At 40.4% G+C, this 26,083-nt stretch overlaps 1 protein-coding gene across 3 annotated transcripts in view; it reads right to left on the bottom strand.

Annotated features, from left to right (window-relative positions):
- Positions 1-5,762: 5,762 nt before the first annotated feature.
- Positions 5,763-26,083, bottom strand: part of LOC129740628 (LIM and senescent cell antigen-like-containing domain protein 1) — a 43,118-nt gene continuing 22,797 nt past the window's right edge. For 2 of the 3 annotated variants that reach the window (XM_055732362.1, XM_055732363.1), the window contains 5 exons: positions 7,339-7,455; positions 6,959-7,264; positions 6,643-6,901; positions 6,429-6,570; positions 5,763-6,351 (listed from right to left, as the gene is read on the bottom strand). In XM_055732362.1, the coding sequence (XP_055588337.1) occupies positions 6,152-6,351; positions 6,429-6,570; positions 6,643-6,901; positions 6,959-7,264; positions 7,339-7,455 (1,024 nt within the window). In that variant the 3' untranslated portion in view covers positions 5,763-6,151. Of the gene's footprint in view, positions 6,352-6,428; positions 6,571-6,642; positions 6,902-6,958; positions 7,265-7,338; positions 7,456-21,801; positions 22,787-26,083 lie in introns of those variants that run through there. The other variant, XM_055732361.1, reaches the window with a different exon arrangement.

The following is a 26,083-nucleotide window of genomic DNA, read 5'->3' as shown; positions in this document are numbered from 1 at the left end:
AGTTTGTCTGTTATCTGCTTATAGGTTAAAGTTCTCAAATCCACAGAGGGAAATAATAGTTTAACATCATTAAAGACCGCCATGCCGCAAAAAGTTAAAAATAAATCTCTTTTCTTATCGTCCGCAATATTATTGCAAGAATAGAAAAATTCTAAACGTTCGGCATAATTAGTAAACGACGTGCCTAAAATGTAAGGATCGATCGTGCCAATAAGCGCCATTTTGGCTGCACCGGATCGAAGATTCGTCAAAACACAAAATTCAACTGACGCAGAATTGGTGCACTTACCTTACGATGACAACCTTTGTATTTTTTTTTGATGATTATGCTTCGCTTCGGATGTCCTCGAACCCTTCACCTATTTCGCAACAGACCACGAAAAATGATTCCCAGATGGCCAATGGAATTTACGATTCCCGAAAAAAAATCACGCGGCTTTATAACTCGTCAAATACACTTGAAGATTTTTTTTTTTTTAACGACTTATTCTTTTTAATTTCTTTTATAAGAGTGTCGCAAACCACGCGCTGCCACTCGCCACAAAATGGCCAAATGAAATTTTACTAGGTATTACGATACTGCACCACAGATTAAAAATGTTCAGCTTTTTGTTACTATCTGGCTCAAGCGTAACCAGCAGTGTTGGGCACAAAAGCGCTAATCCGCTATTCGCTAGTTAGTCCGCTAACTTTTTGTTAGCGGTTTAATTTTGCCGCTAAGTTTGGATTGATTTAGCGAATTGAAAAGTTCCGCTATTTTTTGGTTCCGCTAATTGAAGATCGCTAACTCCCATATATTTGTATCAATCTCTCGAATTCTTAGTGATAGAATAAACTTTTTTTCATTATTCAAGTCAAATGACATTGTGCACCATTCTGATTGCTTAATTGGATTCATTGGAGGAATGCGTGCTAGAGTTAGAGAAAAGATGTATTTACTATTATCTCTTTCATTAAAAATTGGATTTCATGCAATGTTTTGCAGTCGCAGTTATCCGTACAAAGGTTTACTGAAAAGAGGTTAGCGTGTAGAACTCCGACAGATTTTACACTGATTTGACAGGTCGCACGAATGTACAAGTTCGCACAAATGTCGCTGTCATGAGTGCGCAGTCCAATTTAGTGCGCTGCGATTAATATCATTTTTCTCTCTTTAAGAACTTTTTTTAGCAACTTTTACAGAAGAAAATAACAATAAAAAATGTTAAAAAATATAGAACTATTTTCAACAAATCTTCATCAGCATTTGTTTTTAAGTGGTTGAGCTATTTACTTTTCACAATACAGTTTTCTAGAGATTTTACAGATCAGTTCATATGAAAATAAGATAAAATCACTATTGAAGCCTTTGTTTAAAGTTCAAATAGAAATTGTATAAACGTTTGACATTGCTCCGGCATATTTGAAAAAGGGGAAAACAGGTTTAAGATTTTAAATGAGGATTATGTAATATAATGCCAAAACAAAAAAAAATGAATTGCACAAAACATTATTTGCAATAAAATTGCATACTATCTACTTTGCATAAAATCAATAAATCGAGTAAATTTTTAACCAAAATTTAAATAAAAAAAAAGAGAGATATAGTTCCCATTTTCCACATTCTGTTGTTTTGCTCTTTCTTTATTTGTTCTAAAATCGTTTGTTTTAATTTTTAGAACATAGAGACTCGTTAAAACTCCTATCTTTGACAGTTTTGGTTTTGCTCATATAATTTATTTAATTTTAAATTAAATACTTGAAACTTCATTAATTCCCCCTTGGGGAGTTGGAAAAATCTAAAGGTGGAAGTGCGTAACTAAAGAAAAATTTAATATTTGTTCCGGCCTCAATGTTGGAAAACAGTTAGCGATTAGCGATTAGCGCTTTAAGCTTAAAGCGATAACTTTTTTGGCACATTTAGCGTATTTAATTAGCGATCGCTAACTTTGTATGAGTTATCGATTTAATTAGCGGCGCTAATTTTTCAGTTAGCGATGCCGAACACTGGTAACCAGTTTTACCACGCGCACTATAAAACGAAACTTTTATCCACCGTCGCCACTAATAAATCCAGGGTTTCTCTCGCTGAAGGAAAAAGCGTGTTGTTCGGTTGCAGGTCCACAGGAAAAGAGGACGATCGTTTTTTATTATTTTCTTCATCAACTCTTGCAACTTGTTTTCATTTTATAATATTGGTATCTATGTCACTTGCCCAAACACTCGATCAACGAGGGGTTTTATAAATTTGCATTTTAATTTAAAAATTCACTACAATAACTTTTCTAGATCAGCTGTTAAAATGGTACAGTCTTATCTGCAAGGTCGGTCACAATCGGTTTTTTTCAATGGATGCTTTTCTAATTTCGCTTCCATTGAATCAGGGGTTCTTCAAGGATCAATTTTAGGACCTTTATTTTTCTCGCTTTTTATTAACGATTTACCTTCTGTTTTGGAACACTGCTCTGTTCATCTTTTCGCAGATGATGTCCAAATATATCATTGTGCAAAAAGAACTACTGATTTAAATGTTTTTTATGCTCAAATTAATCAAGATCTAGCTAAACTGATTGAATGGTCCAATGAAAACCTCTTACCAATCAATCCTGCAAAAACTAAAGCCTTATATTTCGGAAGACAGCTTACCTCTTTGGTTTACCCTCCACTTATACTAAATGATTCTAGTGTTCAGTTTGTTGATTACGCTGAAAACCTTAGTGTTATTTTTGACAAAGATCTTTCCTGGAACAGACATGTTAACGCTCAATGCTGTAAGATTTATGGTGCGATGAAAAGATTAAACCTAACAACAAGTCATTTAGATGTAGCCACAAAACTGAAATTTTTCAAGACCTATGTCTATCCCCTGTTTATCTACAATGATTTTATTTATTCTAATGCTCTAGAAAGATCTGTAAATAGATTGCGCATAGCCCTTAACTCCTGCGTACGCTATGTCTTCAACTTATCACGTTTCTCTCGAGTTTCTCACCTTCAAAAGCTGCTCATTGGCTGTTCATTCGATAACTTTTACAAGTATAGATCCTGCATGATAATGCACCGAATTATCAACTCTGGAAAGCCACAGTATTTGAAAAGTTTGTTCGTACCTCTTCGAAATTCGCGCACTGGAAATATTATAATCCCGCCACATAGTTTTTCCTATTACAGTAGATCTTTTTTCGTCCGAGGTATTGTGAATTGGAATAATCTTCCCACCTCTTTAAAACTAATTCAAAAGAAATCAAAGTTTAAAAGGAGTTTGCTAGAAAATAATATTGAGTAAGAACGACATCAATTAAGTTAAGAATTTGGAGAATGGAACGAATAGTCATTAAGTTAATAAATAGAAACAACACACATCCACCATATTGTAACAACTTATAAGGTTAAAATCTTACGTTACATGAATAAAGAATGAAATAATAAAAAAATTCTGACAGCTAAACGACGTAACTTTCTGAGCAAAATTTCGTGATTCACTGAATCAAACGCGGCTGTAATATCCGTATATATATATATATAGCATCAATTTGCTTTCCGCCATCGATATTGGATAAACATAATGAGGTAAAAACTGTCAAGTTTGAGGTTACTGATCGTTTGGGAAAAAATCCATGCTGATTTTCAGAAATCCAATTCCGGCACGCTGAAAACATTACATCATTGACGATCCTCTCCAAAACCTTCGAGCAGGCAGCAAGTGATGCGACACCTCGATAATTACTCACATCCTGTTTGTCACCTTTTTTAAACACAGGGCTCATGAATGAACTTTTCCAGATGTCAGGAAATTTTTGTTGATCGAAGGACTGATTAAATATGTGAGTTAGAGGTTTTACTAGTATGGCGCTACATCTTTTCAAAACGCACGAAGGTATTCCGTCTTTTCCGGCTGAGGTAGAAAACTTCAAATTGTTGGATATGAGTGCAGACACCGATAGATCTACTGCAACCTCATATTTTCGCACATTTGGCGGAAAAAGGTTACACGGATGGGTTTGTAGGGTATTCTGTAATGGAAAATAATCGTTTAGTTCACGAATGGCTTGCTGAAATCCGGTATTTGTTGATCCGGGTTCCATAGCAGGTTGTACATAAAGTTCATTCCAGGTTTGTAGATGAGCTCGCTAGTTGATAAACCACATGACTGCCATTTCTCTCCTGTATTTTAGAGGACTCAATCCAGATAGGACTTCTAGTGATCCGGTATGTGTAGTTTTGGTTGACACTAAACATACACGGATACATGCCCATTGGATTCTGTTCAACGTAAGAGTGTCCTGTTGATTCAATTTGGCCATGAACACGGAACCATATTCGATGACTGATCGAGCGCCAGCCTTATAAACCTTGATTAGCGATGAAGGATGAGCACCCCAGGATTGTCCCGAAATGCAATTTAGAACATTGATGAACGGAGTAACTTTCTTCTTGGTTTTTGATATGTGAAGGCTCCATGAGAGATTCTGCGTAAGATGCATTCCCAACAACTTGCGCGTTCTGGTGTATTGTACAGGTTACTCATGAATGAAAATATCAAGAGGATGTTCCAGCTGCTGTTTAGAAATTATCAAACACTTATTAGGTGATATTTCAAACCCTAGATCTTTTATGCCTTGAGCTACACACAAAACTTTCGAGGCCGAAAATTAGCAAAATTTTGCTCAAATTTGACCAGCTAAAATCTTAGCAATCAATTTAGCAATTTTTTCGAACTAAAATTTTAGCAAACGAGAGAAAAATTTAGCCGCCGCTAGTTTTGCTCACTTTTTTAGCAAAAACCGGAGAAAAAGATCGCCCGGACCTGAAATTTTAAAATTTATGGTATTTCTGTGGAGATTTAGGGGGAATGTTTGATTCTTAAATACAATACTCAAATTTCATTCACTTTTAGTTTATTTTTCACATTTTTCTTAAAATTTTTGACACTTAGTAGAACAGAAGTTCCGATCCTGGGGACGGTTCCGATCCTTCCGGCGAGCGGATTGCAATGCCATTCTTACCAACGAATGCACTAAGTTGTGTGTCGGATGGAGCTCGTTGAATTTTAAGTCTCGGCCCTTTCCATTTCCAGACTGTTGAGGATTTCTTTTTGAAGTTGTAACCTGGTAGAAAAATAATAAACAATAAAAAAAAATGGAAAATCTTTATAATTTATAATTGACCCTACCCGTACGCTTCCGGCGTCGATTAGGCTAGTATATCGTAGTTGACTTAGCCACCTTTAGGAGCACCAAAATCAAACTTTCGGAACCGCGCTCAATCGTGTCAGTTTGTTTTTTTCCTACCAACACGCGGCGGCTGCTGTCTGTACACAAAGCGGCTAAAAAACTTTCGTTTTACCAAAATCGAGCAAGATAAACTTTAAAATTACTAAAATCAAGTAAATTTAGCTTTTTGCTAACTCGACGGTAAAAAAATATTTTTGCTAACGGAAAGTAACAGCGAAATTTTGCTAAGTGGAGCCCCGAAAGTTTTGTGTGTAGAGAGTCCATTGCTTCATATAACGCATTACAGCATTCGTTTAAATCTCGACCTCTCATTGCTACAGTTGTGTCGTCAGCGTAGTTAATTTTGATGACACCTTGAGGAATAATATTTAAAAGTTTGACTAGCATAACATTAAAACAGGTGGGGCTTAGTGGTGAACCCTGCGGTAACCCTTTCCACGTAGTTCTCGTTATTGTGTTGGAGTGTTTTAGCTCTGTTGATAAAATCCTTTTTTTTACAAAATCTTCAAATGGAACTTCTTTTACATTCTTTAAAAGAATTTATAAATATTCACTTGTTATTTTTAATATATTTTTAAGTAACATCGTTAAAATCGTGACAGAATTTCTACGTTATTGATTGACATTGGAACACATTGGTTGATACCGTTACAGATTATAACTTTTCGTTCATATTAGACTGTTAAAATATCTATCAAATATTAGTCCACATGCATTAAAGAAGATGTAAATACACAACTATGATAAATAAAACCTTTTGTTTGATTCGAGATTAAAATATTTAAGGCACTATTGTGTTACAGAGTTAGGCCGTACTTGTCAAAAACGTTCACTGTTACTATATCGACTGCTTTCGGGGGTTTCTATTGGTGGTACAATAATAACTTCTTGAGTACAATCAATTCCTATCCTTTGGTGGACGATGGCCGGTGAACTTTTCAGGCTGCCGTCTTTTTCAGCGTATTTTCATGAGCGATGCGCAGGCGACGTCGCAGCTCGTTCGGGAACCGTTCGTAACATTTTTTGCATACCGGCTTCTCGTCGTACTCGTAGAACTTGGACTTCTGGTCCATCTTGCTGTCGCAGATCGAACACGAAAAGTGATGGACACACCAAGCCTTGTTCAGGGCAGTGAACACTGAAAAAAAAAATATTTTCAAAATTTGATTCAAGTTTCTAAATTCGAAGAAATGGTGAACAGTTCGGTGCACTTACCATCTCCAGCGATGACTTGGTTGCACACGAAGCAAAGATTACCAAACAACTGATGGTAATGCGTTTCACAATACGCCAGACCTCGTTTCTCATAATGACGATGTCCTAAGAACGGTTTCTCACACTTGGCACAAACAAAGTGCTGAAATTATCAAATTTTAATTCATTTTAACTTGTTTGAAGTTATTTGTTCAAGTATTATTAATTTTTTTACCTCAACGTGCCAATGTTTCCCCAAAGCCGTTACGACTCGCTCCTCAATGGGTCGCCGACAGGCGCCACAAATCGGAATTCCCATCCTATCGTGGCACCGCAAACAATACAGCTCGTTCATATCGTTGGCAGCATATCCGGTACGGTTCTTAACTTCGCGAGCGGAAGAATCTAGTTCTACCCCGCACGACGTACAGTTAAAGTGATAGCCATGGTAAACGTCGCCTCGGAACCGTAAAGGGGCATCATCGATGACGCCGCTGTAACAAAAAATCCGTTAAGCCTCAAATTTATGTCTCCCAACCATTCCCACTTACTGGCACTTGTTGCAGATGTACTTGCCCTGCCCATCGTTCTTCTCCTTCCGGTTGCAGTCGTGGCACAGGGCCCGGTTCTGGTTCCGGATGAAGCCAGAATCGGCTAGCGGTATGTTGCACCGTTCGCATGTGAAACACTCCGGGTGCCAGTTGGCGGCCATCGCCTTGATAACCCGGCCGATCACGAAATCGTTGCACTTGTTGCAGCACGGCGCAAACAGGATGTGAAAATCCTTCTCGCAGTACTTGCGCCCCTCGAACTCGTAGAAGATTCCTTCCGGGAACTGGCGGAAGCATTGGGAACAGCTGGATGGAAGTTGAAGGAAAAACAAATAGGAGATTAGACTCTTTGCCCTAAGCTGTATTCGAAATTAGCTTACACGAAGCACTGGGTGTGCCACAGCTGGCCATTGGAGTTGACGATCCTTTCGTGAGGTTCGAAACCCTCGTCACACCGGGTGCACGTCATTGTGCCAAGCGACATGTTGCTTGAAATTCTGAAATCAAAAATTTACCAAATCCATGAATTGTTTTTTTTCTAGCTTCTAATGGCGGTATTGTTGTTTAGGTAATTATGTAGTTCTGTTAACAAGTTTTATGATATACCCTACTTATTTACAATACTATGGCCATCAGTCAGCATGGTTAGGAGTTGAGAATTAATTGCAAAATTTAGTACATTCAATATCTGGATGTTGAGTTCTCAAATAGAAGGTCCAACATTCCGATTTGTTTTGGACACTATATGTTGGTTAACTTGAGAAAACTTTTGGTTACATAATGCATCTTTTGCATCCCGAGTCCTCATCTGCCGTGTTACGCCGAAGTGACGCATAAACCATTTTCGTGTTAAGCGAATAAAAGCGATTATCTCTTTTTCCTCTTTATTGGTTGATCTGAGACTTATCATTAAATGTGATCTGTAGAATTAATGCAAAGATAGATGACAAATGCAGCCTTTTGAAACGCAACTCTTCATTTTGCATAAAATTCATACAATTTCTTCAAATGGATATGATGCGTCAGTCCGGCGTATAAACGTTTGTTATTTTGATTTAACGATTCTCCGTCGGAGTTATGTTTATCCGTAGTCTTGTCGTGCAATTGGAACAAATTTCGTTCTTCAGTTTAAATGGCCAGTGCATTGGATCTTCTTAAATTGTATTCGAGTGAGGTAAAAAATTTGAGTGATGCTATCGAAAAAACTTCTCAAGGTATGTATTTCTTCGTACATTAAAAACAATTTCCGTTTTTTTTTTTGTGAGTTAGTTTATTTGACCTCAATTGCCCTCTCAGCCCTAGTTTAAGCCTTAAGACCTAGAGAACTGAAATTCGGTATATGTAAGTGCTGATTGGGACCGGGAATGAAGAAAAATGTTGTCAGATTTGTAGATGACTCATTTTGTTATACATTGGATTTCGATGAAAATTGACAAATGTGAGTTAGGAGGGAAACTTCTTTGTTTGAGACCCCTTTTTATCGGAAGGATAGCAGCCAGGCGTAGTGGAAACAACCCGCGGAAGGGACTTTGCGTACGAGAATCGATAAGTCAGAGTTCGCTTATAAAACCGCGTGTATTTTACTCAAAGAAAAGATACAGAGTGAAAAAACCTCAACATAACTATATGACACAAGGTGTGTCGTTTTTCTCTTTACGATAGTGTGTGTGCGTCAGCGCTCTCGTTCAACACTTCAACACTCCTCCTCGGTAATGCACGCACAACTAATCCTTCGAATCCTGAGTGAATAGCCCAAGAACTTCGCAGAACGTCTTTAGCTTCGTGGGTCCTAGTGGCTTGGTGAAGACATCTGCAGCTTGGTCACCGGTGGGGCAATACTTGAGTTGTATTTCACCTTTAGCACACAAATCTCTAGCATGATGAAACTTTGTGTCTATATGCTTGCTCCGTTTGTTCTGGCGATCCAACTTGATGAAGTCCAAGCAACTTCGGTTGTCTTCATAGATGGTTGTCGGTTGACGCTGTGCTTCGCCTAACTCCTCGAGTAACCTGCGGAGCCAGATCGCTTCTTGACCAGCTTCGGATAGGGCCACATACTCAGCTTCCATGGTCGACGTTGCGACGCACCCTTGCTTTCGACTAGCCCAACTAACCAGTGCACCACCAACTTGGAACAGGTAACCACTGGTCGACTTACGGTCCGATGAGTCACCAGCCCAGTCCGCGTCACTATAACCGACAAGTTCCAGCCCTTTTTGTCCGCCTAACCTCAAGGAAAGATTCTCAGTTCCCAGAAGGTAGCGAACTACGCGCTTCAGCTCAACCCAATCACGTTGCGTAGGGGAGCTCGCCTTTCTGCTCAAAATCGACACTGCTGCTGCAACATCTGGTCTGGTATTGGTAGCGATGTACAACAGCGCACCTAACAGCGATTGGTATTGTGCATTGTTCGACAGCAACTCCGATTCTTGGTGTTTCAGGTATCCTGGGTCTAACGGTACTTTAGACGACTTCGCTTCCTGGAGCCCAAATCGCTGAGCCACTTCACGGATGAAACCTTTCTGGCTCAAGTAAAAGTAAACACCTTCTTTCTTCACCGATATGCCAAGGAAACAAGAGACGTTACCCAATGATGAAATCTTGAACTCCTTGCGCACTTCTTCTTCAAGACGTATTATGTCTGCTTCCTTTTTCGCCACTACGATCATGTCGTCAACGTACAGAAGGAGATAGATCGTATCGCCGCTATTCAACCTTTTGTAGAACAGGCACGCATCAGCAACTGACTGCTGGAAACCAAGCTTTAGCAGTAGCGATTTCATGGTAGCATTCCACACTCGTGCCGATTGACGTAACCCGTACAAACTTCGACTCAACTTGCACACAAGCTCCTCCTTACCGGGTGTACAATATCCTGGGGGTTGACGCATGTATATGTCTTCTTCTAGGCTACCATTTAAGTATGCGTTCTTCACGTCAATGTGTTTCACATGGAGTCTACGATGACCTGCGATCGTTAGCAATACACGAAATGTCGACTGCATCGCTACGGGGGCGAATACTTCCTGGAAGTCCGTACCATACTGCTGGGCAAACCCCTGTGCCACAAGCCGTGCCTTGAACCGCAGTACCTCTCCTGAAGCGTCTTTCTTGAGTTTGTAGACCCATTTTGAACCAATCGCACGACGACCTGGTGGCAATGCAACGAGTGACCAAGTATCCGACGACAGAAGCGATTGATACTCCTCGTCCATAGCTTTGATCCATTCGGCGCTGTTCGAACACTTCACTGCTTCAGAGTAACTCCTTGGTTCTCCCTCAACGACACTAGCTACGCCAACAATGTAGTCACTTAGATTGTTGGGCGGCTGTCCAGCGTTTCTTCGGTTCGATCTACGTGGCTGTGGTAGCTCCTCCTCTTCCTGCAGAAATCCTTCTTCGGCACTTCCGGTTGCACTTCCATAAAAATCTTCATCAGTGTCTGTTAGTCCTTCAAAATCTTCTTCATTTTCTACACTTTCACTATCACTTTGCGGAACTAAGCCGAAATCACTGTTTTTCTTCTCCGTATCCAGCTGCAACTCCATGGCCGACGATGGTTCTTCCGGTTTCAATGTGCTCTCGCCCTCCTTTCTCGAATTCGTCCGAGACTGCGGCACGATCTCGAGAAACTTTGCATCTCGGCTGATGGTGATTTTTCCAGAACCTCTGTCCAGAAACCTATACGCCTTTGCCTTGCAATCATATCCGACGAACACCATCTTCTGGGCTTTTCTTCCCATTTTCGCACGTTTCACGTCGGGTATGTGAACGTATGCTTCACATCCGAACACCTTGAGGTTGCTAATATCCGGCTTCTGCCCTGTCCACAGCTCATAGGGCGTTTTTTGAACTGTTCTAGATGGGAGCCGGTTCTGTATGTACGATGCCGCTGCAATTGCCTCTCCCCAATAACATTTGGCGAGGCCAGATTCGAGTAACATACAGCCAACCATCTCTTGCAGGTACCGATTACGACGTTCGGCTACTCCGTTCTGTTGGGGGGAGTAACCGGCGGTAAGCTGCGACTGGATCCCTTCGTCTCGATAGAATTTCTCAAGATCTCTATTCACAAACTCGCCTCCCCGGTCCGACCGAATAACGACAGGCTTCCTGCCAAACATGTTCTCGGTCATCCGAACATAGTTCATGATGCAACCTTTGGCTTCTGCTTTTTCTTTCAGTAGATACATGACGAGATACCTACTGAAATCATCAATAAGTACAAGGAAATACTTATTTCCACCGGGGGTAGTGGTACGCATTGGTCCGCAAACATCCGCATGGACCAACTGCAAAGGCTTTGTTGTCTTCCGAGCAGCATTTTTGGGAAATGGAAGCCGCGACATTTTTCCCTCCAGACAACACTCACACGTCAGCTTCACTCCACAATCCTCCAGTTTCATTCCCGAAACGAGGTCTTCCTTCGTGATCCGATCCAACACTGCTGGATCACGGTGTCCGAAACGACGATGCCATGTGTGCTGACAGTATGGCGTGTGATTCTCAGCACTGGCCACAGATGCACGTTCCGAGCTCTTCAGGAAATACAGATCGCCTCTGCGTTCTCCAACGGCAACAACTTGGTTCGACGAATCACTTTTTATTTTCACAAAATCTCGATCAAACACTACACTGTAACCTTTGTCCGTTATTTTGCCAACCGATAGCAATCCCGAATCGAGTTCCGGCACATAAAGCACTTTGTTCATTTTTATGTCCACTTTTTCTCCTGATTCGTTCACACCAGGCAACGACACTTTCCCAAGACCACCCGATTTCGCACTGTTTCCATTGGCCATTCGAACAGTCAGACTCGACGGTTCCAGTTTGTCAAAATATTCAGCGCACCCGGTCATATGGCATGACGCACCACTGTCTATTGTCCATGACCGATTTTCCTCAACACTCGAGCGAACAACTTCTTCATTCACTTGCACTTTAAAGTTCACTGCCGAGCTTTTCTTCACTTGTTTGGCATGGGTCTGCCTGTTATCCCTTCGAGGAACAGACGCCTTCGGTCTTCCCGAGCTCTGCCTTTTCTTCAACTCTGGGCAGTCTCGTCTATAGTGACCTGCACCGCCACAATGGAAACATTCGAAATTTTTCGCTTTTTCCGCCTTAAGCACCCTCTCATCCGTCCCGTTACGTTCGCGGCGACGATGATACTCATCAATTAGCTTCGATCTAACCAATTCCATGGTGACGTCATCGTCCGGACGTGCTTCCAAAGCCGAGGCCAAAAAATGATAACACTCCGGGAGGCTGCGCAGCACCATAGCGATTTTCAATTTCTCCGCTAACTCCAACCCTGCGCCCTCCAGCCGTTCGAATAGGGTGTCCAGCTCGAGCAAATGTTGCTCGAGGTCTCCGGATTCTTCGAGTTTCGCATCACACAACCGGTTCAACAGAGAAAGCTGGGAAGTAGTGGTGCTCTTTTCGTGGTAAGCCTTAAGAGCATTCCAGGTATCACGGGCATGCGCACAATTCTTGATCAACACATACTGGTTCTGCTCCACACACAGACCAATTGTCGCATTCGCTTTCTCGTCGGTTTTCCTCCAGTTTGCCGGTTCCGGAATAGGCTTTTCCATGGACACGACATCCCACAGATCCTCGCGTATGAGGAACATCTGCATCTGGAATTTCCACGTTCCATAATTATTGTTCCCAAGTTTGACCAGGTTAAATTTTCCTGTTTCCGCCATCTTGGAACAAACACGAGCCGACGCGGTACCGAACAAAACTTTACTTTCCGGATTTTACTTGACCGACCGTTTCTACTACCGATTCTCCACTGGGGCCGTAACCTATCGGAAGGATAGCAGCCAGACGTAGTGGAAACAACCCGCGGAAGGGACTTTGCGTACGAGAATCGATAAGTCAGAGTTCGCTTATAAAACCGCGTGTATTTTACTCAAAGAAAAGATACAGAGTGAAAAAACCTCAACATAACTATATGACACAAGGTGTGTCGTTTTTCTCTTTACGATAGTGTGTGTGCGTCAGCGCTCTCGTTCAACACTTCAACACTTTTTTCTTAGGAAAGAGGGAGGGGGCTTCTCTATTTTATTTTCAAAAGATTTTCATGTTAAAATATGATTTTTTTTTAAATCTGATGAATGTTGCTTGTAAATTATACGGGTTATTGAAATTGTTCTGTATCACTTTCAAAAACGCATTGATATCGGTCACTTCGTCATGCGTCATTTTGATATGCGTCACTTTCTGAAAAAAATCTATGTCTGCAGTTGCCCCGTTTATGGGGGCAAGTGCAAACGCATACTTTTTTCCAAACTAATTCACAGACGCGTCAGTGTATCGGTAGACTGAGTCGTTTTGTGGTCATTTTTGAATTTCAAATGATGTATGATTCGACTTTAAGCAAGGTGTGGAATAGACTGCCCCAAATTTGTATGGGAAATTCAAAACCTGTAAAATGTTATGCGCTGCAGGCTAAAATTGATCTTAGGCCTAGTACAAGATCTCATGCCAAATTTGGGCCAGTCCGGATCACGGGAAGGGGTCGCTCAACGAGCCTTAAGTTTGTATGGGATTTTGAGACACTTTGTTCGAGATAAACATGAAAAACTAGTTTTTCATCAATAACTTTGGTTTTTTTCGGCCGATTTCTTTTGAAAACGGGTTTTCTTGAAGCCCAAACTATGACAAATATTTCATCCGAAGACTGCAATTTGATTCGAGTTAAGATAAAAAAGTTATTAGGCTTGAAAAATGGGTAATTTTTTTAAGGGTAGTATTCATCATTGTTAATGAGTCGGGGCGTTCGAATATTTCTACGCAGCAAACCGTGATGAATACCATCTCGAAAAAAGTTAGCCCATTTTGAAGCCTAATATTTATTTTAACTCGAATCGATTTGCAGTCTTCGGATAAAACATTTGTCATAGTTTGGGCTTTAATAAAACCCGTTTTCAAAAGAAATCGGATTAAGCTAACCGAAGTTATCCATGGAAAACTGGTTTTCCATGTGTCTCTTGAACAAAATGTTTCAAAATCCCATACAAACTTCAGGCTCGTTGAGCAACCCCTTCCCGTGATCCGATCTGGCTAAAATTTGGCATGAGATCTTGCATTAGGCCTAGGATCAATTAAAGCCTGCAGCACATAACTTTTTCAAAAGTTGGGACTTTTGGGGCACTCTAGTGTGGAGACTCCAGTAAGTTGACGTTTTCTTCAATCAATCGGGGCGGCATCTTTCTGGGTGACAGCCGTCACTTGATGAGCCACCAGTTGATCCACTGGTTCGGACGGGGGGTCCTCTCAACACCTCCCTCGCTTCAATAAAGCTGATACGGTCCGTATCGCACAGGAGCTCTTCTGGTACGCGAAGAGTGGCTAAATAGGGATGATTCAGCTACTGGAGTTGGAAGATGAGCTGATCCGTTGACGTGGTCTATCGACTTGCTGGAGTTCATCAATAGTTGGAAGATTGGATTCCGGCACTGATTGCATTTGGGGTTCCACTATTGCATTTCCCGGATGAGCTGGTGCACAACCTAGACCCCAGGATTCTAGCAGGATTGCAAGTGGAATTTCAGGATTTTGTTTCTGCACAATGTGTTCAACCTCATCGTTCTCGAACCGTTTTCTTAATTGATTGCAGTGTGATCTGACAAGATTTTGTTTTACAGTCAGCCACACGTTGTAGATGACACGGTCAACACGTTCAATAACTTCTCCAGGTTCCAATCTCCAATTAATGTGTTCGAACACTTTGGTCCAAACAAGTTTCTTGCGATCGTAGCTCCTAGCTTTGGCACCATGCATGCGGTTTAACTGCTGCTCTTGTTGCTTTTCTTCGTAGTAGAAGGGCGCAGGTGGTTTAAGAAGATCAAGCGAAGTTCGCATTGGTCTGCCTAACAATAATTCAGCTGGTGTTTTGTTTTCAGGTGCTCTTCGACATGGAGTAAAACGGTAGACGAGCAAAAGAGTGTTAATTGCTTCAGCAAAGGTTTCTCCCCCCGCTGTGATTTTTTTCAGGGTTCGTTTGAACGTGTCCACAAAACGTTCAGCGAGTCCGTTTGACTGCGGATGGAAGGGTGGAATTTTCAGGCCCAGGATACCATTTTGGTCGCAAAAACGTTCAAATTGTTCACTGACAAACTGACGAGCGTTGTAACTAAAAAGAGTTTCTGGCATGCCGAACCTAGCGAAAATGCCACGCAGTATAGCCAATGTAGCCTCGGTGGTGATGCGTTTGGTGGGAACAGCTTCGGGCCACTTGCTGAAGGCGTCGACCAGGATCAGAAAGTACCAACCGTCGTCGATGCCACAATCGCGCATTCAGCGCAAGAACGAACGATCTGCGTTATGTCGTCGTCGATCCCAGGCCAGTAGACGTAATTTCTGGCGATGGACCGCATTCTTTCTACGCCGGAATGACCTTCATGGAGCAACTGTAATACTCGCTTGTGATGTTTCGCTGGTATGACCAATATTTCACCATACGTAAGGCAGCCGGAGATGATGAATAATCCGTCACGACGTAAAAAGAACTGCTGCTGATGCGCACGGTGTACAATATAATAAGGTGATATCTTCCCGATAATGTCGTCATTACTATCCATCTAGTGATTCTCGGTGTATGCAGCATTATCTTACGCGCGCAAAACTTTTAGCCTGGCACGCTATTCGAAGATAGTAATGACGTCACTTGTTTACATTCAAACGAGTTGTTTACTCGAGTTAGTAGCCTACCTTGTCTATTTATACCGTGGCTGATGCGGATCTTTCAATTCGGTTTTTTTATTCGGCCATCCTCGATGGACGAAGTTTTGCACCTACTTAAAGGTGCATTTACAGTTCTTTCGAACGTGAAAATGAAAAAACTTATATTCTTCAAAAACTCGACTATGCTGCATTTCATGGCTGCGAAACTAGGTGGAATAGATGCGGAATGGTTGAACGATTATTTTTGAACTGATTTCCTTGTTCAAAGCCCTTTAATATTAATTTTATTTCAATTCCCTCGATTTTCACTGCGGAATATTTTTTCCACGTTCACTGACATTCCGCTCGAAGTGTAAACGCACTGAGCGAACGTGAAAACGGAAAACGAACAAGAGTGGTGAATATAAATTCCGCGTTCATTTTCACGTCCGAATGGCAATGTGCATTCTGAAAACATTTTTCACCGATGACGGAAAAATTTTTGCTTCATAAAAAATTAGTTTTTTAATTTGTAAGCACATTTGAAGGCAATTAAAGGCTTAAAATACTACGAGTTTGAAATGAAACGCATATACGATATTTTTTTTTTAACTTTAAAACCCGCTTGTGCATCATTTAATTGCACCTGTTGGAAGAGTTTCTCGACGAATAAATGTACCTGTTGGAAGAGCTTCTCAACGAATAAATTTAAATGAAGATCATCGAATGGCCAGATTCCATTGAAATAAAAAAAATAGATTCCGCTTTGTTCAAATGTGTGTTTCAGAAAAGGTATGGAAATAATTTTAAAAATTTATGAAATCATTCCAAGATAATGTGTTTTAAGGAGAACTGAAAAGCAGAAAAATTAACAAACAAAAGAGTACTGATGCCTTTTAATTAAATAAAAACCTTTTCAATTGTTTCACTAACTAAAAGTAATTTTGAAATTTTTGTTTGTCAATTTTGAATCAAGAACAAAAAATGGCTATCTTGTAGAAGTTATATCATAACGTCCTTTCAATAAGTTTTTCAAAAGAAACGAATCGCTAAAGCTCGTTACTCCTTGATCGATAAATACTTTTTGGGAGTACTTTAAATTCATAAAATTTAATTTAAATTCATTGTATTCAAAGATAAGAACTTTGGGATTATTTGATTAAATCAATCGTTTGCAAAGCTGAATATGTTTTGAAGAAGAACAATATGTTTTTTTGAGAAATTTGAATTTAAATTTGAGCATTGGTTCGAAAAGTATCGATCAAAACATTGGTTGAATGATCTGTCATTTTCCGATCGAAACCAATTTCTACCCGCAGTTGAACAAACCTCTTACTAATTTTGAAGATTTGACCGATTTGACATTTCACTGCGGAAGATTTTTTCACTGTGGTGAGTTCACGTTCACGTTCGAGTTCGAGTTCACAAGAACTGTAAACCAGGCTTAAGGAGTGAATCTGCTTCTGTTGCTGCTTGGATCGTTTTGTAAGTGGGATCACCTCAAGCGTTTGGTGAATAACATTGTCGATAGATTTCTCCATTTCGATTGATATGACATACTTCTTCTTCGGGACGGATATGGGTGTTGATTAGCCGTGACAGTATATCTGCGTACCCGAAACTGTCCGTTGAGATGTATTTGATTGTGAAATCATATTCTAAAAGAAGAGTCAAGGTCCATCGCTGGAGTCTATTTGCAGTGTAGACTGGAATGCCTTTTTTCGACCCAAAAATGGCCAACAGCGGTTTGTGGTCAGTCTCAAGGATGAAGTGCCGACCAAAACGCATACAATGGAATCGAGTCACAACAAAAATGAGAGCCAAGCACTCTTTCTCGATCTGGCTGTAGTTTGTTTCGGCAGATGTAAGGCTCCAGGAAGCATGGCAAATTGCTTTAATTGTTCTATCCGATGAAACCGATGCGCAATTCGTGCTCCAATGCCGATCGATGACGCATCAGCTGATACCACTATCTCTAAAGCTGGGTTGTAGTGAGTGAGTTCTAGCGGTGATTGTAAAAATTGTTTGAATCTATCGAACGAATTCTGACAAGCATCACTCCATTCCCACTTTACCCCCGTTTCCAGCAATGTGTCCATAGGGAACCGTAACTTGCGCATCTTTGGAATGTATTTGCCATAGTAATTTACGGCTCCGAGGTATGAACGGAGAGTGGAAATATCGTGAGGTGGCGGCACGGTAGCGATAGCTTTTCCTGGATCTGGGCGAACACCATCACCATTCAGAATATGATCGAGGTATTTGATTTGGGACATGAAAAATCGGCATTTTTCGATGCGCACCGTAAACCCGTAGTCTTGGAGGCGACCAAGAAAGAGATGTAGGTCCCGGTTATGTTCTTCCTCTGATCTTCCACCAACGGTAGCATCATCCAGATAATCAGAGGTGAATTGAAGTCCACAAGTCATCGCATTAGTAATCTGTGGAATCGCGTCGGGAGCTGATTTGGTGCCTGGAGATAGCCGTGTGAATCTGTAGAGCCCCAGATGAGTGTTGATTGTGAGTAGGGGCTGGCTGTTCTCGTCCACCTCTACCTGTAGGTAGGCATCAGAAAGGTCAATGTGGCTAAAAACACGACATCCGGACATTCTGGCGAAAATATCATCCGGCAGGGGAAGAGGGTACTGGTTGGCCTCCTGTACACTGTTAAGCCCGTTTGAAAAATCTGCACATATTCGGACACTACCATTTGGCTTTCTGACGACCACGATCGGCGCAGTCCAGTCCGAGCAGTCGACTGGTTGTAGGGCTCCTAGACTGTGCAGACGGTTGATTTCTTGCTCGACACTACCTTTGACGCTGAATGGCACCGGACACAGGTTTGTGCTTTCAACGAAGTTGATCCAATTTATCCAACTCTACTCGAGTTCCATTAACTGTCAAACGGTTTAGAACCAGTGCTGATAAATATCGCTCACTATCGTCCGACCTCAAAAGGGAAGCCTATGTCGAAGCACGCTGTTTACTAATAAATGTTGAACCATTAAGTGATAGAAGAGAATTTGCTGCAATCTCTTTTGTAAACGACATAATTAATCAGCGTGTTCAGTCTACTTATCTACTAAATCAGTTAAACTTTTATTGTCCGTGTCGGCAGTTGAGAACCAGAAATCTGTTTATTTTAACCTCTGCTCGAATGCTGCTGTCTAATGAAGAATTATAATAAAAACTACCAGAACAAAGATGTTACTATGCCTAAACAGCAGCTAAAAAGTGCTTTTTACGGCAACAGGCACTGAAGAACCTAACATTTTAGTATTTAACTTAATATTAAGATTGTAGCTCCTAGGTTTAAGAATGCGATGTTTGGCGAAATGAATAAATAAATAAATGTCATCTCTATTTCACTCCCGTCACCGACGAAACGGTCATAGAATTCCATATTTTCTGTAGTTCTGTTGCTGACATATTTTTTTTTGCATGACATTCGACCGCGATACATATCATATCGTTGATTAATTTGGTGATTTGTGTGGTATTTTCGATCAGTTTCTCGAAATTAAAATGCTTTCTCCTGAAGCGTTTTGATACCATTCTCCTAAAACTCGCACTGCACACAGTTACGGAAGTGTGCCCAAAAACTCGGATTAAAGTGTAAAGTTTTGTATCAATTGCATACAAGTTTATGCTGTAGGTTCGTATCGATGACACACAAATCTCGTTCACTGCCAACCATGGTCTAAGTGTACCCACGGGCGTTCTCGGTTCAGGTACTCCCCAGGACACCACTACGATGCGAAAATTCGGATCCTGATCAACGCCGTTCCCATCGGCCACCCACCAACAACGTGTATCCATGGTTCAGGCATAAGTTGGGAGAACCGTCACCAAAGACCCAGCAGTCATAGACCAGCTCCAGATCTCATCATCGTTCGTCGGCAAGAAATGCGAAAAAAAAGTCCCAAATTTTCCTAATTCCCCCCTTCCCATCCCCTAAAAATTTAACCTATAATATATGTATATTATTTAAACGTTTATGTCATTACGTTAAAAACACGTCCGAAACTCTTGGTTAAAGTTCCATTCGCTTGATAGTTCCCCCTTCAAGAAGCAGCACTTTGAGGCAAGTGGAGCCGACCATGTGTAAACGAGAGACTTTGATAGCCGTCGTTCGGATCTTTTTACCATAAGTTTAACCCTCCAAGGCTGTTCTGGGAATTTTGGCAGACCAAGTATGTTCTATGAAAATGATGATCAAATTAAGGGGGGGGTAGGGTCTAACACTTTCAAAAAATCGATTTTTTTATTTATTTATTTTCTTATTGTAATTCATTTCAAGAATGTTGTGTCAAATTTTCAAGGCAATTGAAGCAAAACTGTAGAAATTATAGGTCGTTATCTCCTCCTATCTTATACTGCAAGAAAGCAAGAGTAGAAACTTCAAAAGCGTTTTTCTCGAAAGCACATTTTTAAAGTCCGTGGACATCGTCATTCGAAAACTACTTATCCGATTCTTTTCAAATTTGAAACATATTTTCTACATATAAAATACCAGACCCCAACGTTTTTCTTTTTTCTTTTTTTTACTTTGGGGAGATTTTACAGGTGAAAAATGGCGGATTTTTTTGTGAAAAATCTTAGTTTTTACTTCAAACAGCCACAAAAATTTCATAAAAAATTTTTTAAATTAAATAAAAACGTTGGGGTCTAGAAAAACATCTATTAAAAATATTTTGCTCTGATTTTTTGACATCAGATGATTCTGTGCTGAGATACAGTGTCCACCGCAAATCTTGTTTTCTAAAAGGCATCCTCGAAAGTGCTCCGTCACCGGCTCATTTTTCAATATTTTTCTACGAAAAAATTACTAAATGTTCTTTTAACAATGCTTTGTATAATGCAAAAAATTTGAATACATCTGTTTGAACGATTGCTCTAGAAAAAAATCGTGAAAATGGTGTTTTTTTATACCCGTTAGACCCTACCCCCCCCCTTAACGACAAAAAAATAAAATTTAAGTTTTGAAAATCGGTTAATTGGGAAATGAAATACCGCTAAGCAAAGCAAAAATTGGTTGTCATTTTTTAAAATTAAGATTTTTTTCTACCGGGAGATCTGAGATAGCGGTCAAAACTTCCATTGGACCCCAACATATCTATACGTTGTCAAATAGATGGATTCTTGACAATTTCAAACATCAAGGAAACACTTGAATTCAGAAAAGCTGTCAGAAGTTATGAATATTTTAAAAATAGAAATTGATGTTTCGGACTTTTTACTTTCTGAACCAGTTTCTAATAACCTGGTTATACATATCGACTTTATTTTGAAATGTTGAGTAATAAGAATTAATTACCTACAAAATGAATGTAATATGATCAAAATCGGTTAAAATTTCAGCTAGGAGAACGCCATCAAACTACAACTCAAATTTCCCCAAAACGGATATTTTGCGAACGGCTTTGGAAGGTTAACACGGAATTTAGAAAAAAAAAAAGCATTCTGTACATAAAAGGATGTTATAATGACAGAGAGCATAATAACATAACCATCACGATGGCTCAGATGTCACTCAATTTAAAATGTTGCGATATCCTACTATACGTAACGGTGATATGATACATGTGTTGCATGACAGTGATACCTCCAAATGTATCAATATCGCTTTACTTTGGGTACTTGATGGAACCATTTACCTGCCCTGTTTGGAACTGCATCAAATTGGTTCCAAATCTCAGAGCACCTGTATCGGTGACCCAAACAGCCGGTTTAGACCCAAATTTCGACCAAAGTAACCGCATCGGTGTTCCATTATACTAGTTTCAACTCAACTTTTTTAAGAACCGGTATAAAGATTGATCCAAAATTCTTGAGATTTGGATCCAATTCGACGCAGTTCTAGACCACGGATGTGGTTGCTTTTGTCGGAATTTGGGTGTAAACCGGCTGTTAAGACCACGGATACAGGTGCTTTATGCATTACTGCTCAAGAGTATGGGTGAAAATTTATAGGCTGTGAAATAATCGTAAGTGTGTCTTCCATGAAGTGTCCCAACAATTTCCTAAATTCCATCCCATTTCACATGTGAATCACTAACCAACCACTTATGAGTAATCGGAAATCCAACCCATTACTTTCACATAAAAAACAACGGTATCTATAGTTTATCAGTCTCGACCTTATTCTATCTATAGATTGTAAAACTGACCCCATCACTTGCATATTAGATCGGCCGGTTTGATCCTTGAATTCCATCCTCTTCTGCTGTTGTCGTTGTTGCTGCTGATAGTGAGGATTCGGCAAATTTTGATATCGCCCTACACTGTTGTTTTGGCCGCTGGCTACTGGTAGCGATCGTACCGTTGCCGCCGATGAATCCTCCTCACTCGATCCGGTTCTATTGCCCAAATTAAGGGCACTCAAGTCACGTACAATGTTTTCACCATAAAAGGAATGTTGTTGTGCAGTCTTTGTCGTCGTCGCTTGACTGAATCCAGCAAAGCCGTTACCAGTCGACGTAGCACTTGGTCTCAAATCCTCGCGAAAAATGTCTCCACTCGATGACAGATGTGGCCCGTTTGCCCTTATCGGACCAACCAAAGTGTTCTGATAAAGACTTTCGTTCGGGAAGGCCGCCATTCCCATTGGCTGATGATGGGAGGACTGATAGTTGACATACGTATTTGAAGTTGTCGATACAAGATCGTAAACCTCGGCACCATGTAGACCTCCATTAGCACTATGTAGCAGATTTTCTCTAGACGTGGTACGTCGTTTGTACAGATTAGAATCCTCAATGGGCTTCAACTTTAGTTCATTCATTTTTCCTAATCAATAAATCAACAGATAAGCACTAATGTAACTAGTAAAGTTGTCTCAGTATACACTTCTCGAGCTTTAAATGCTTTTCGCAAACTAAGACACATCAGTTCTAAGTAGGTTCCTTCAGAGCTGGTTATCTGAGGAGAAATTCCAAGCTTCGCTAAGTTTTCAGGTAATCCGTTGATTCCAACTGACTCACTCGATGTTATTTGAATATTTTCTTAACACAACGCGAATTCCTCTCGCTTATCACATCACATCTGACGCAACGCGAAAAGAAAAAAAAAAACCCTTTCGATCGTTGATAAAAAAAATTAGTCTCGAATCATCGCGCCGCGGACGTTCCCGACTGTCAACTGGACATAGCCGAATACCGAGATCGACTGACGTGAACTGATGCGGCTTTACGTGCAAGCTTAAAACCACCCGCTCGGTGGCTTCAGCATTCTTTGCTTTTTATTGTACATATCGGTCAACGACAACAACTAGCCAGTGCCCACCCAAGCAACCAGAATTCCCTTAAAAAGGTTCCATAGAAGCTTAATCAGCTCTCGTTTGTGTCTGAAGAGAATGCTAATCAGCCCAAAATTTAAGTTCTTAAAGCTACTTTCAAGTTCGTTTAGGTGGCTGTAGAGAACGCTATTCAGCTTCTAAGAGAATGTCAAGAAACTTCTACGCGCCGAAAAAAAAATCCGAGTGACAGATTGCTCTGACAACCACATGTCAGATTGCTAGGTTGCCGGTCTATCATGGTCTATCTCATTGATTTTTATTATATTGTTTTAATTACAAAAGCTGCTTACACGCCTAGAGAATTGAACCGCTGCTCTCTAGGTTGCAATGAAACTCACCAGCCTCTCGACCAATCCATCAATAGCTAATTGCCACTGTAATGATTAGTATTTAAACTTAATGTCATTTGAGATGATTGAGTGGGTTGGTCAATAGAAGGTACCTTATTTCGTTCAAAGGACTTTCAGTACACAATATGAATCAAAACAAAAATTCGCATCATCAAAATTTATTCGAATATCTTATTTAACATTTATAAGAAAAATTCGAAAAAATCTTGAATTTCATTTGTAAATATCAGTACAGATATAAACAAAACAAATACCATGACAAAAAATTGACAGACATTTTTGACATGTCGCTTAGAATTCCCATATAGGTTCTTTAAAACACCTTCAAGTATCTTAATGGTGCGCCTTAGAATGTTACGCGAACGTTATCGACCTTCTTGAAAAACATTTATGACATGTCGCTTAGAATTCCGATATAGGTTCTTTAAAACACCTTCAAGTATCATAATGGTGCGTTTTGGAATGTTACGCGAACGTTATCGACCTTCTTGAAAGAAGTTCCATTGAAAGCGCCTAGAAGTTCTGTTATCGATAGTTTAACCTTTCAAAGGGCGATGGAAGTTCCTGAGTAACTTTTACGCGACAAGAGTCACCTGAAGTTCCCGTAAAAAATTTTTTCAGCCAAATGTGAACTTCGGAGTTCCATCTTTAAGTAAAAACGCGACTTTTGGTTGCTTGGGCAATTTGGTGGACCCCAATCGTACCTCTGACTCCTCGGCGCGATGGCTCTGTTTTCCTCCACCCCTGTTAGATATCAGACTGAGAGTGACCAGCTGATAGCTGTTGCTGTTATCAGATTTCATTTCAAGATTAGGCGTTTATGGATCTCAGAACTCAGAGGACGTACAGAAGTTTTTTCAATTTTCATTATTACGGCCTGAGTCTGACTGGAGCTATTTAGTTTAAGCTATAGATTGTATCCATTGGCCTAACCCGCTGGAGAACGCTGGGTGATTCTTGCCTCAGCCTGGGGTGTAGTCCCAGATGTGGACCCTATGATTTAAAGTTCACTCTAGGCTAAGTAGGTACAACATATGTTCCCAAGTAACACCGATAGTTTTATTAGACTGATCAAGCCCCCTATAAAACCAAAACTTTATCTAGTAGCCTGCTATAAAACTTTAAATGTTACTTGGGTTACTCATTGATTAGGGCCATAGTAGGGAGTTCCGTTGTGCTAACGATTATTAACATCGTTGCTGTTGAGCTCCAGCAAGCAATTCCTAAAAAGCAACTTGTAAGCAAGTGATGATGTTTATGAAAAAAATATAAAGTACTAGCTGACCCGGTGTGCTTTGCTACCCTTTGCATGAAAAAAAAAAGAAATATTGCCCGTACACAAATATGCTCTCATGCAAATTTGGTTCCATTTTCTTGATAAGTTATCGAAATATTTAAAAAAAATGTATGAGTGACTCTCTTCCCACTTTTTCTCTTTCCACTGAATGGAAGGAAGGGGCTAAGCTAAACCACCGGAAAAACATTTCTTGTGCTCGAATACCCTCTCATGCCAAATTTGGTTTCGTTTGCTTCATTAGTTGTGGAGTTGTGCTATAAAATTAGTATCAGAGCCAAGGGATTGCAGTGGAGAGAGAATTCTTTGCATTTGGAAAGGTAATGATCAAAATTGCACAACTGCTTAACAAATTGCAACAACCCGGTAAATTTGAATCGGCAGAGAGGTAACTCAAATCGCCAGAGGGATCGTAACGATCTCTCTGGCGATTTTGCATCATCACATCGTTAGAGAGGAACACACCATACGCGTGCCTTGGGTGAGTGCCACGAATTAAGCTAAGACACGCCCTCCAGAGAAACACACGAACACAATCCGAATCGTGTTTGTATGTTTCCCTCCGAGACGCGTGTTCGCCTGCCTGAGAAGTCGACAGCTACGATTGAAAGCACACACGGGACACGGGGACAAAATGCGACCACACCGTGCGAGTGTACGATTCAAACTGATTTCGCATGTACGCATTCGTATTTGTTGCCTCTAGGTATCTCGGCAGGAAAAACCGAATGAAAATATTTGCGTTCTTGGAGTGTCGCCGAAGTTAACCGTTTTATTCTAAGTTCGGTGACTCAACTCTCAATTTTTTGCATGCTCTGTCGATTTCTGAGAGGACGCGCTTACTGGGAATTAGCACATTTTCACTCTCTCTGAGCACCGGTTTCTCTCATTTTAACTTAAACCTTCTAATTCTCTCTAACAAATTGCAACAAATTACCACAAATTCAATCATTGGCTGCAAAATTTATTTGATCATTGACGATGATTCTCCGTTTATCTCAGTCCCCTGATGACCTGGAAGGAGGGGATCGAGATCAAACATTCCGTGTATACAAATACAGTCAAATGTCCAATTCTGTTCCATTTGCGCGATTGTATAATTGTTCCCATGTCATATTTGGTTCCATTTGTTAGATAAGTTCTTGGTTTATGCAATCGTATCTGAGTTCCCGTTTTACCAAGCTGTATCCCCAATTGAAGGTGAGGAAAGTCTAAAATAAGCAAACAATCATTTTACGTATCCTAATGTTTCCTAAATAAAAATAAAAATAATAAAATAATGTTTTCCTATGCCAAAGTTGTTTCTATTTGCTTGATTAGTTCTCGAGTTATGCGAAAAATTGTAAAGAAGCCCCTCTCTCTCCTTCCTATCACCCAAATTTAAACGATATTCACTTACACTTTGCAAATAGATGTTGGTCACACGATACATAGACAAATCCTGTATCGTTGCAGGGATCTGTTTGTCTTACGATGTGAAAAGGATTGGCAATTTGTGTGACCAACATCTA

Source organism: Uranotaenia lowii, chromosome 1, assembly GCF_029784155.1.
Source record: "Uranotaenia lowii strain MFRU-FL chromosome 1, ASM2978415v1, whole genome shotgun sequence".
NCBI lineage: Eukaryota > Metazoa > Arthropoda > Insecta > Diptera > Culicidae > Uranotaenia > Uranotaenia lowii.
The sequence above is the reverse complement of the archived record's forward strand: the minus strand, read 5'-3'. Positions and strand labels throughout refer to the sequence as shown.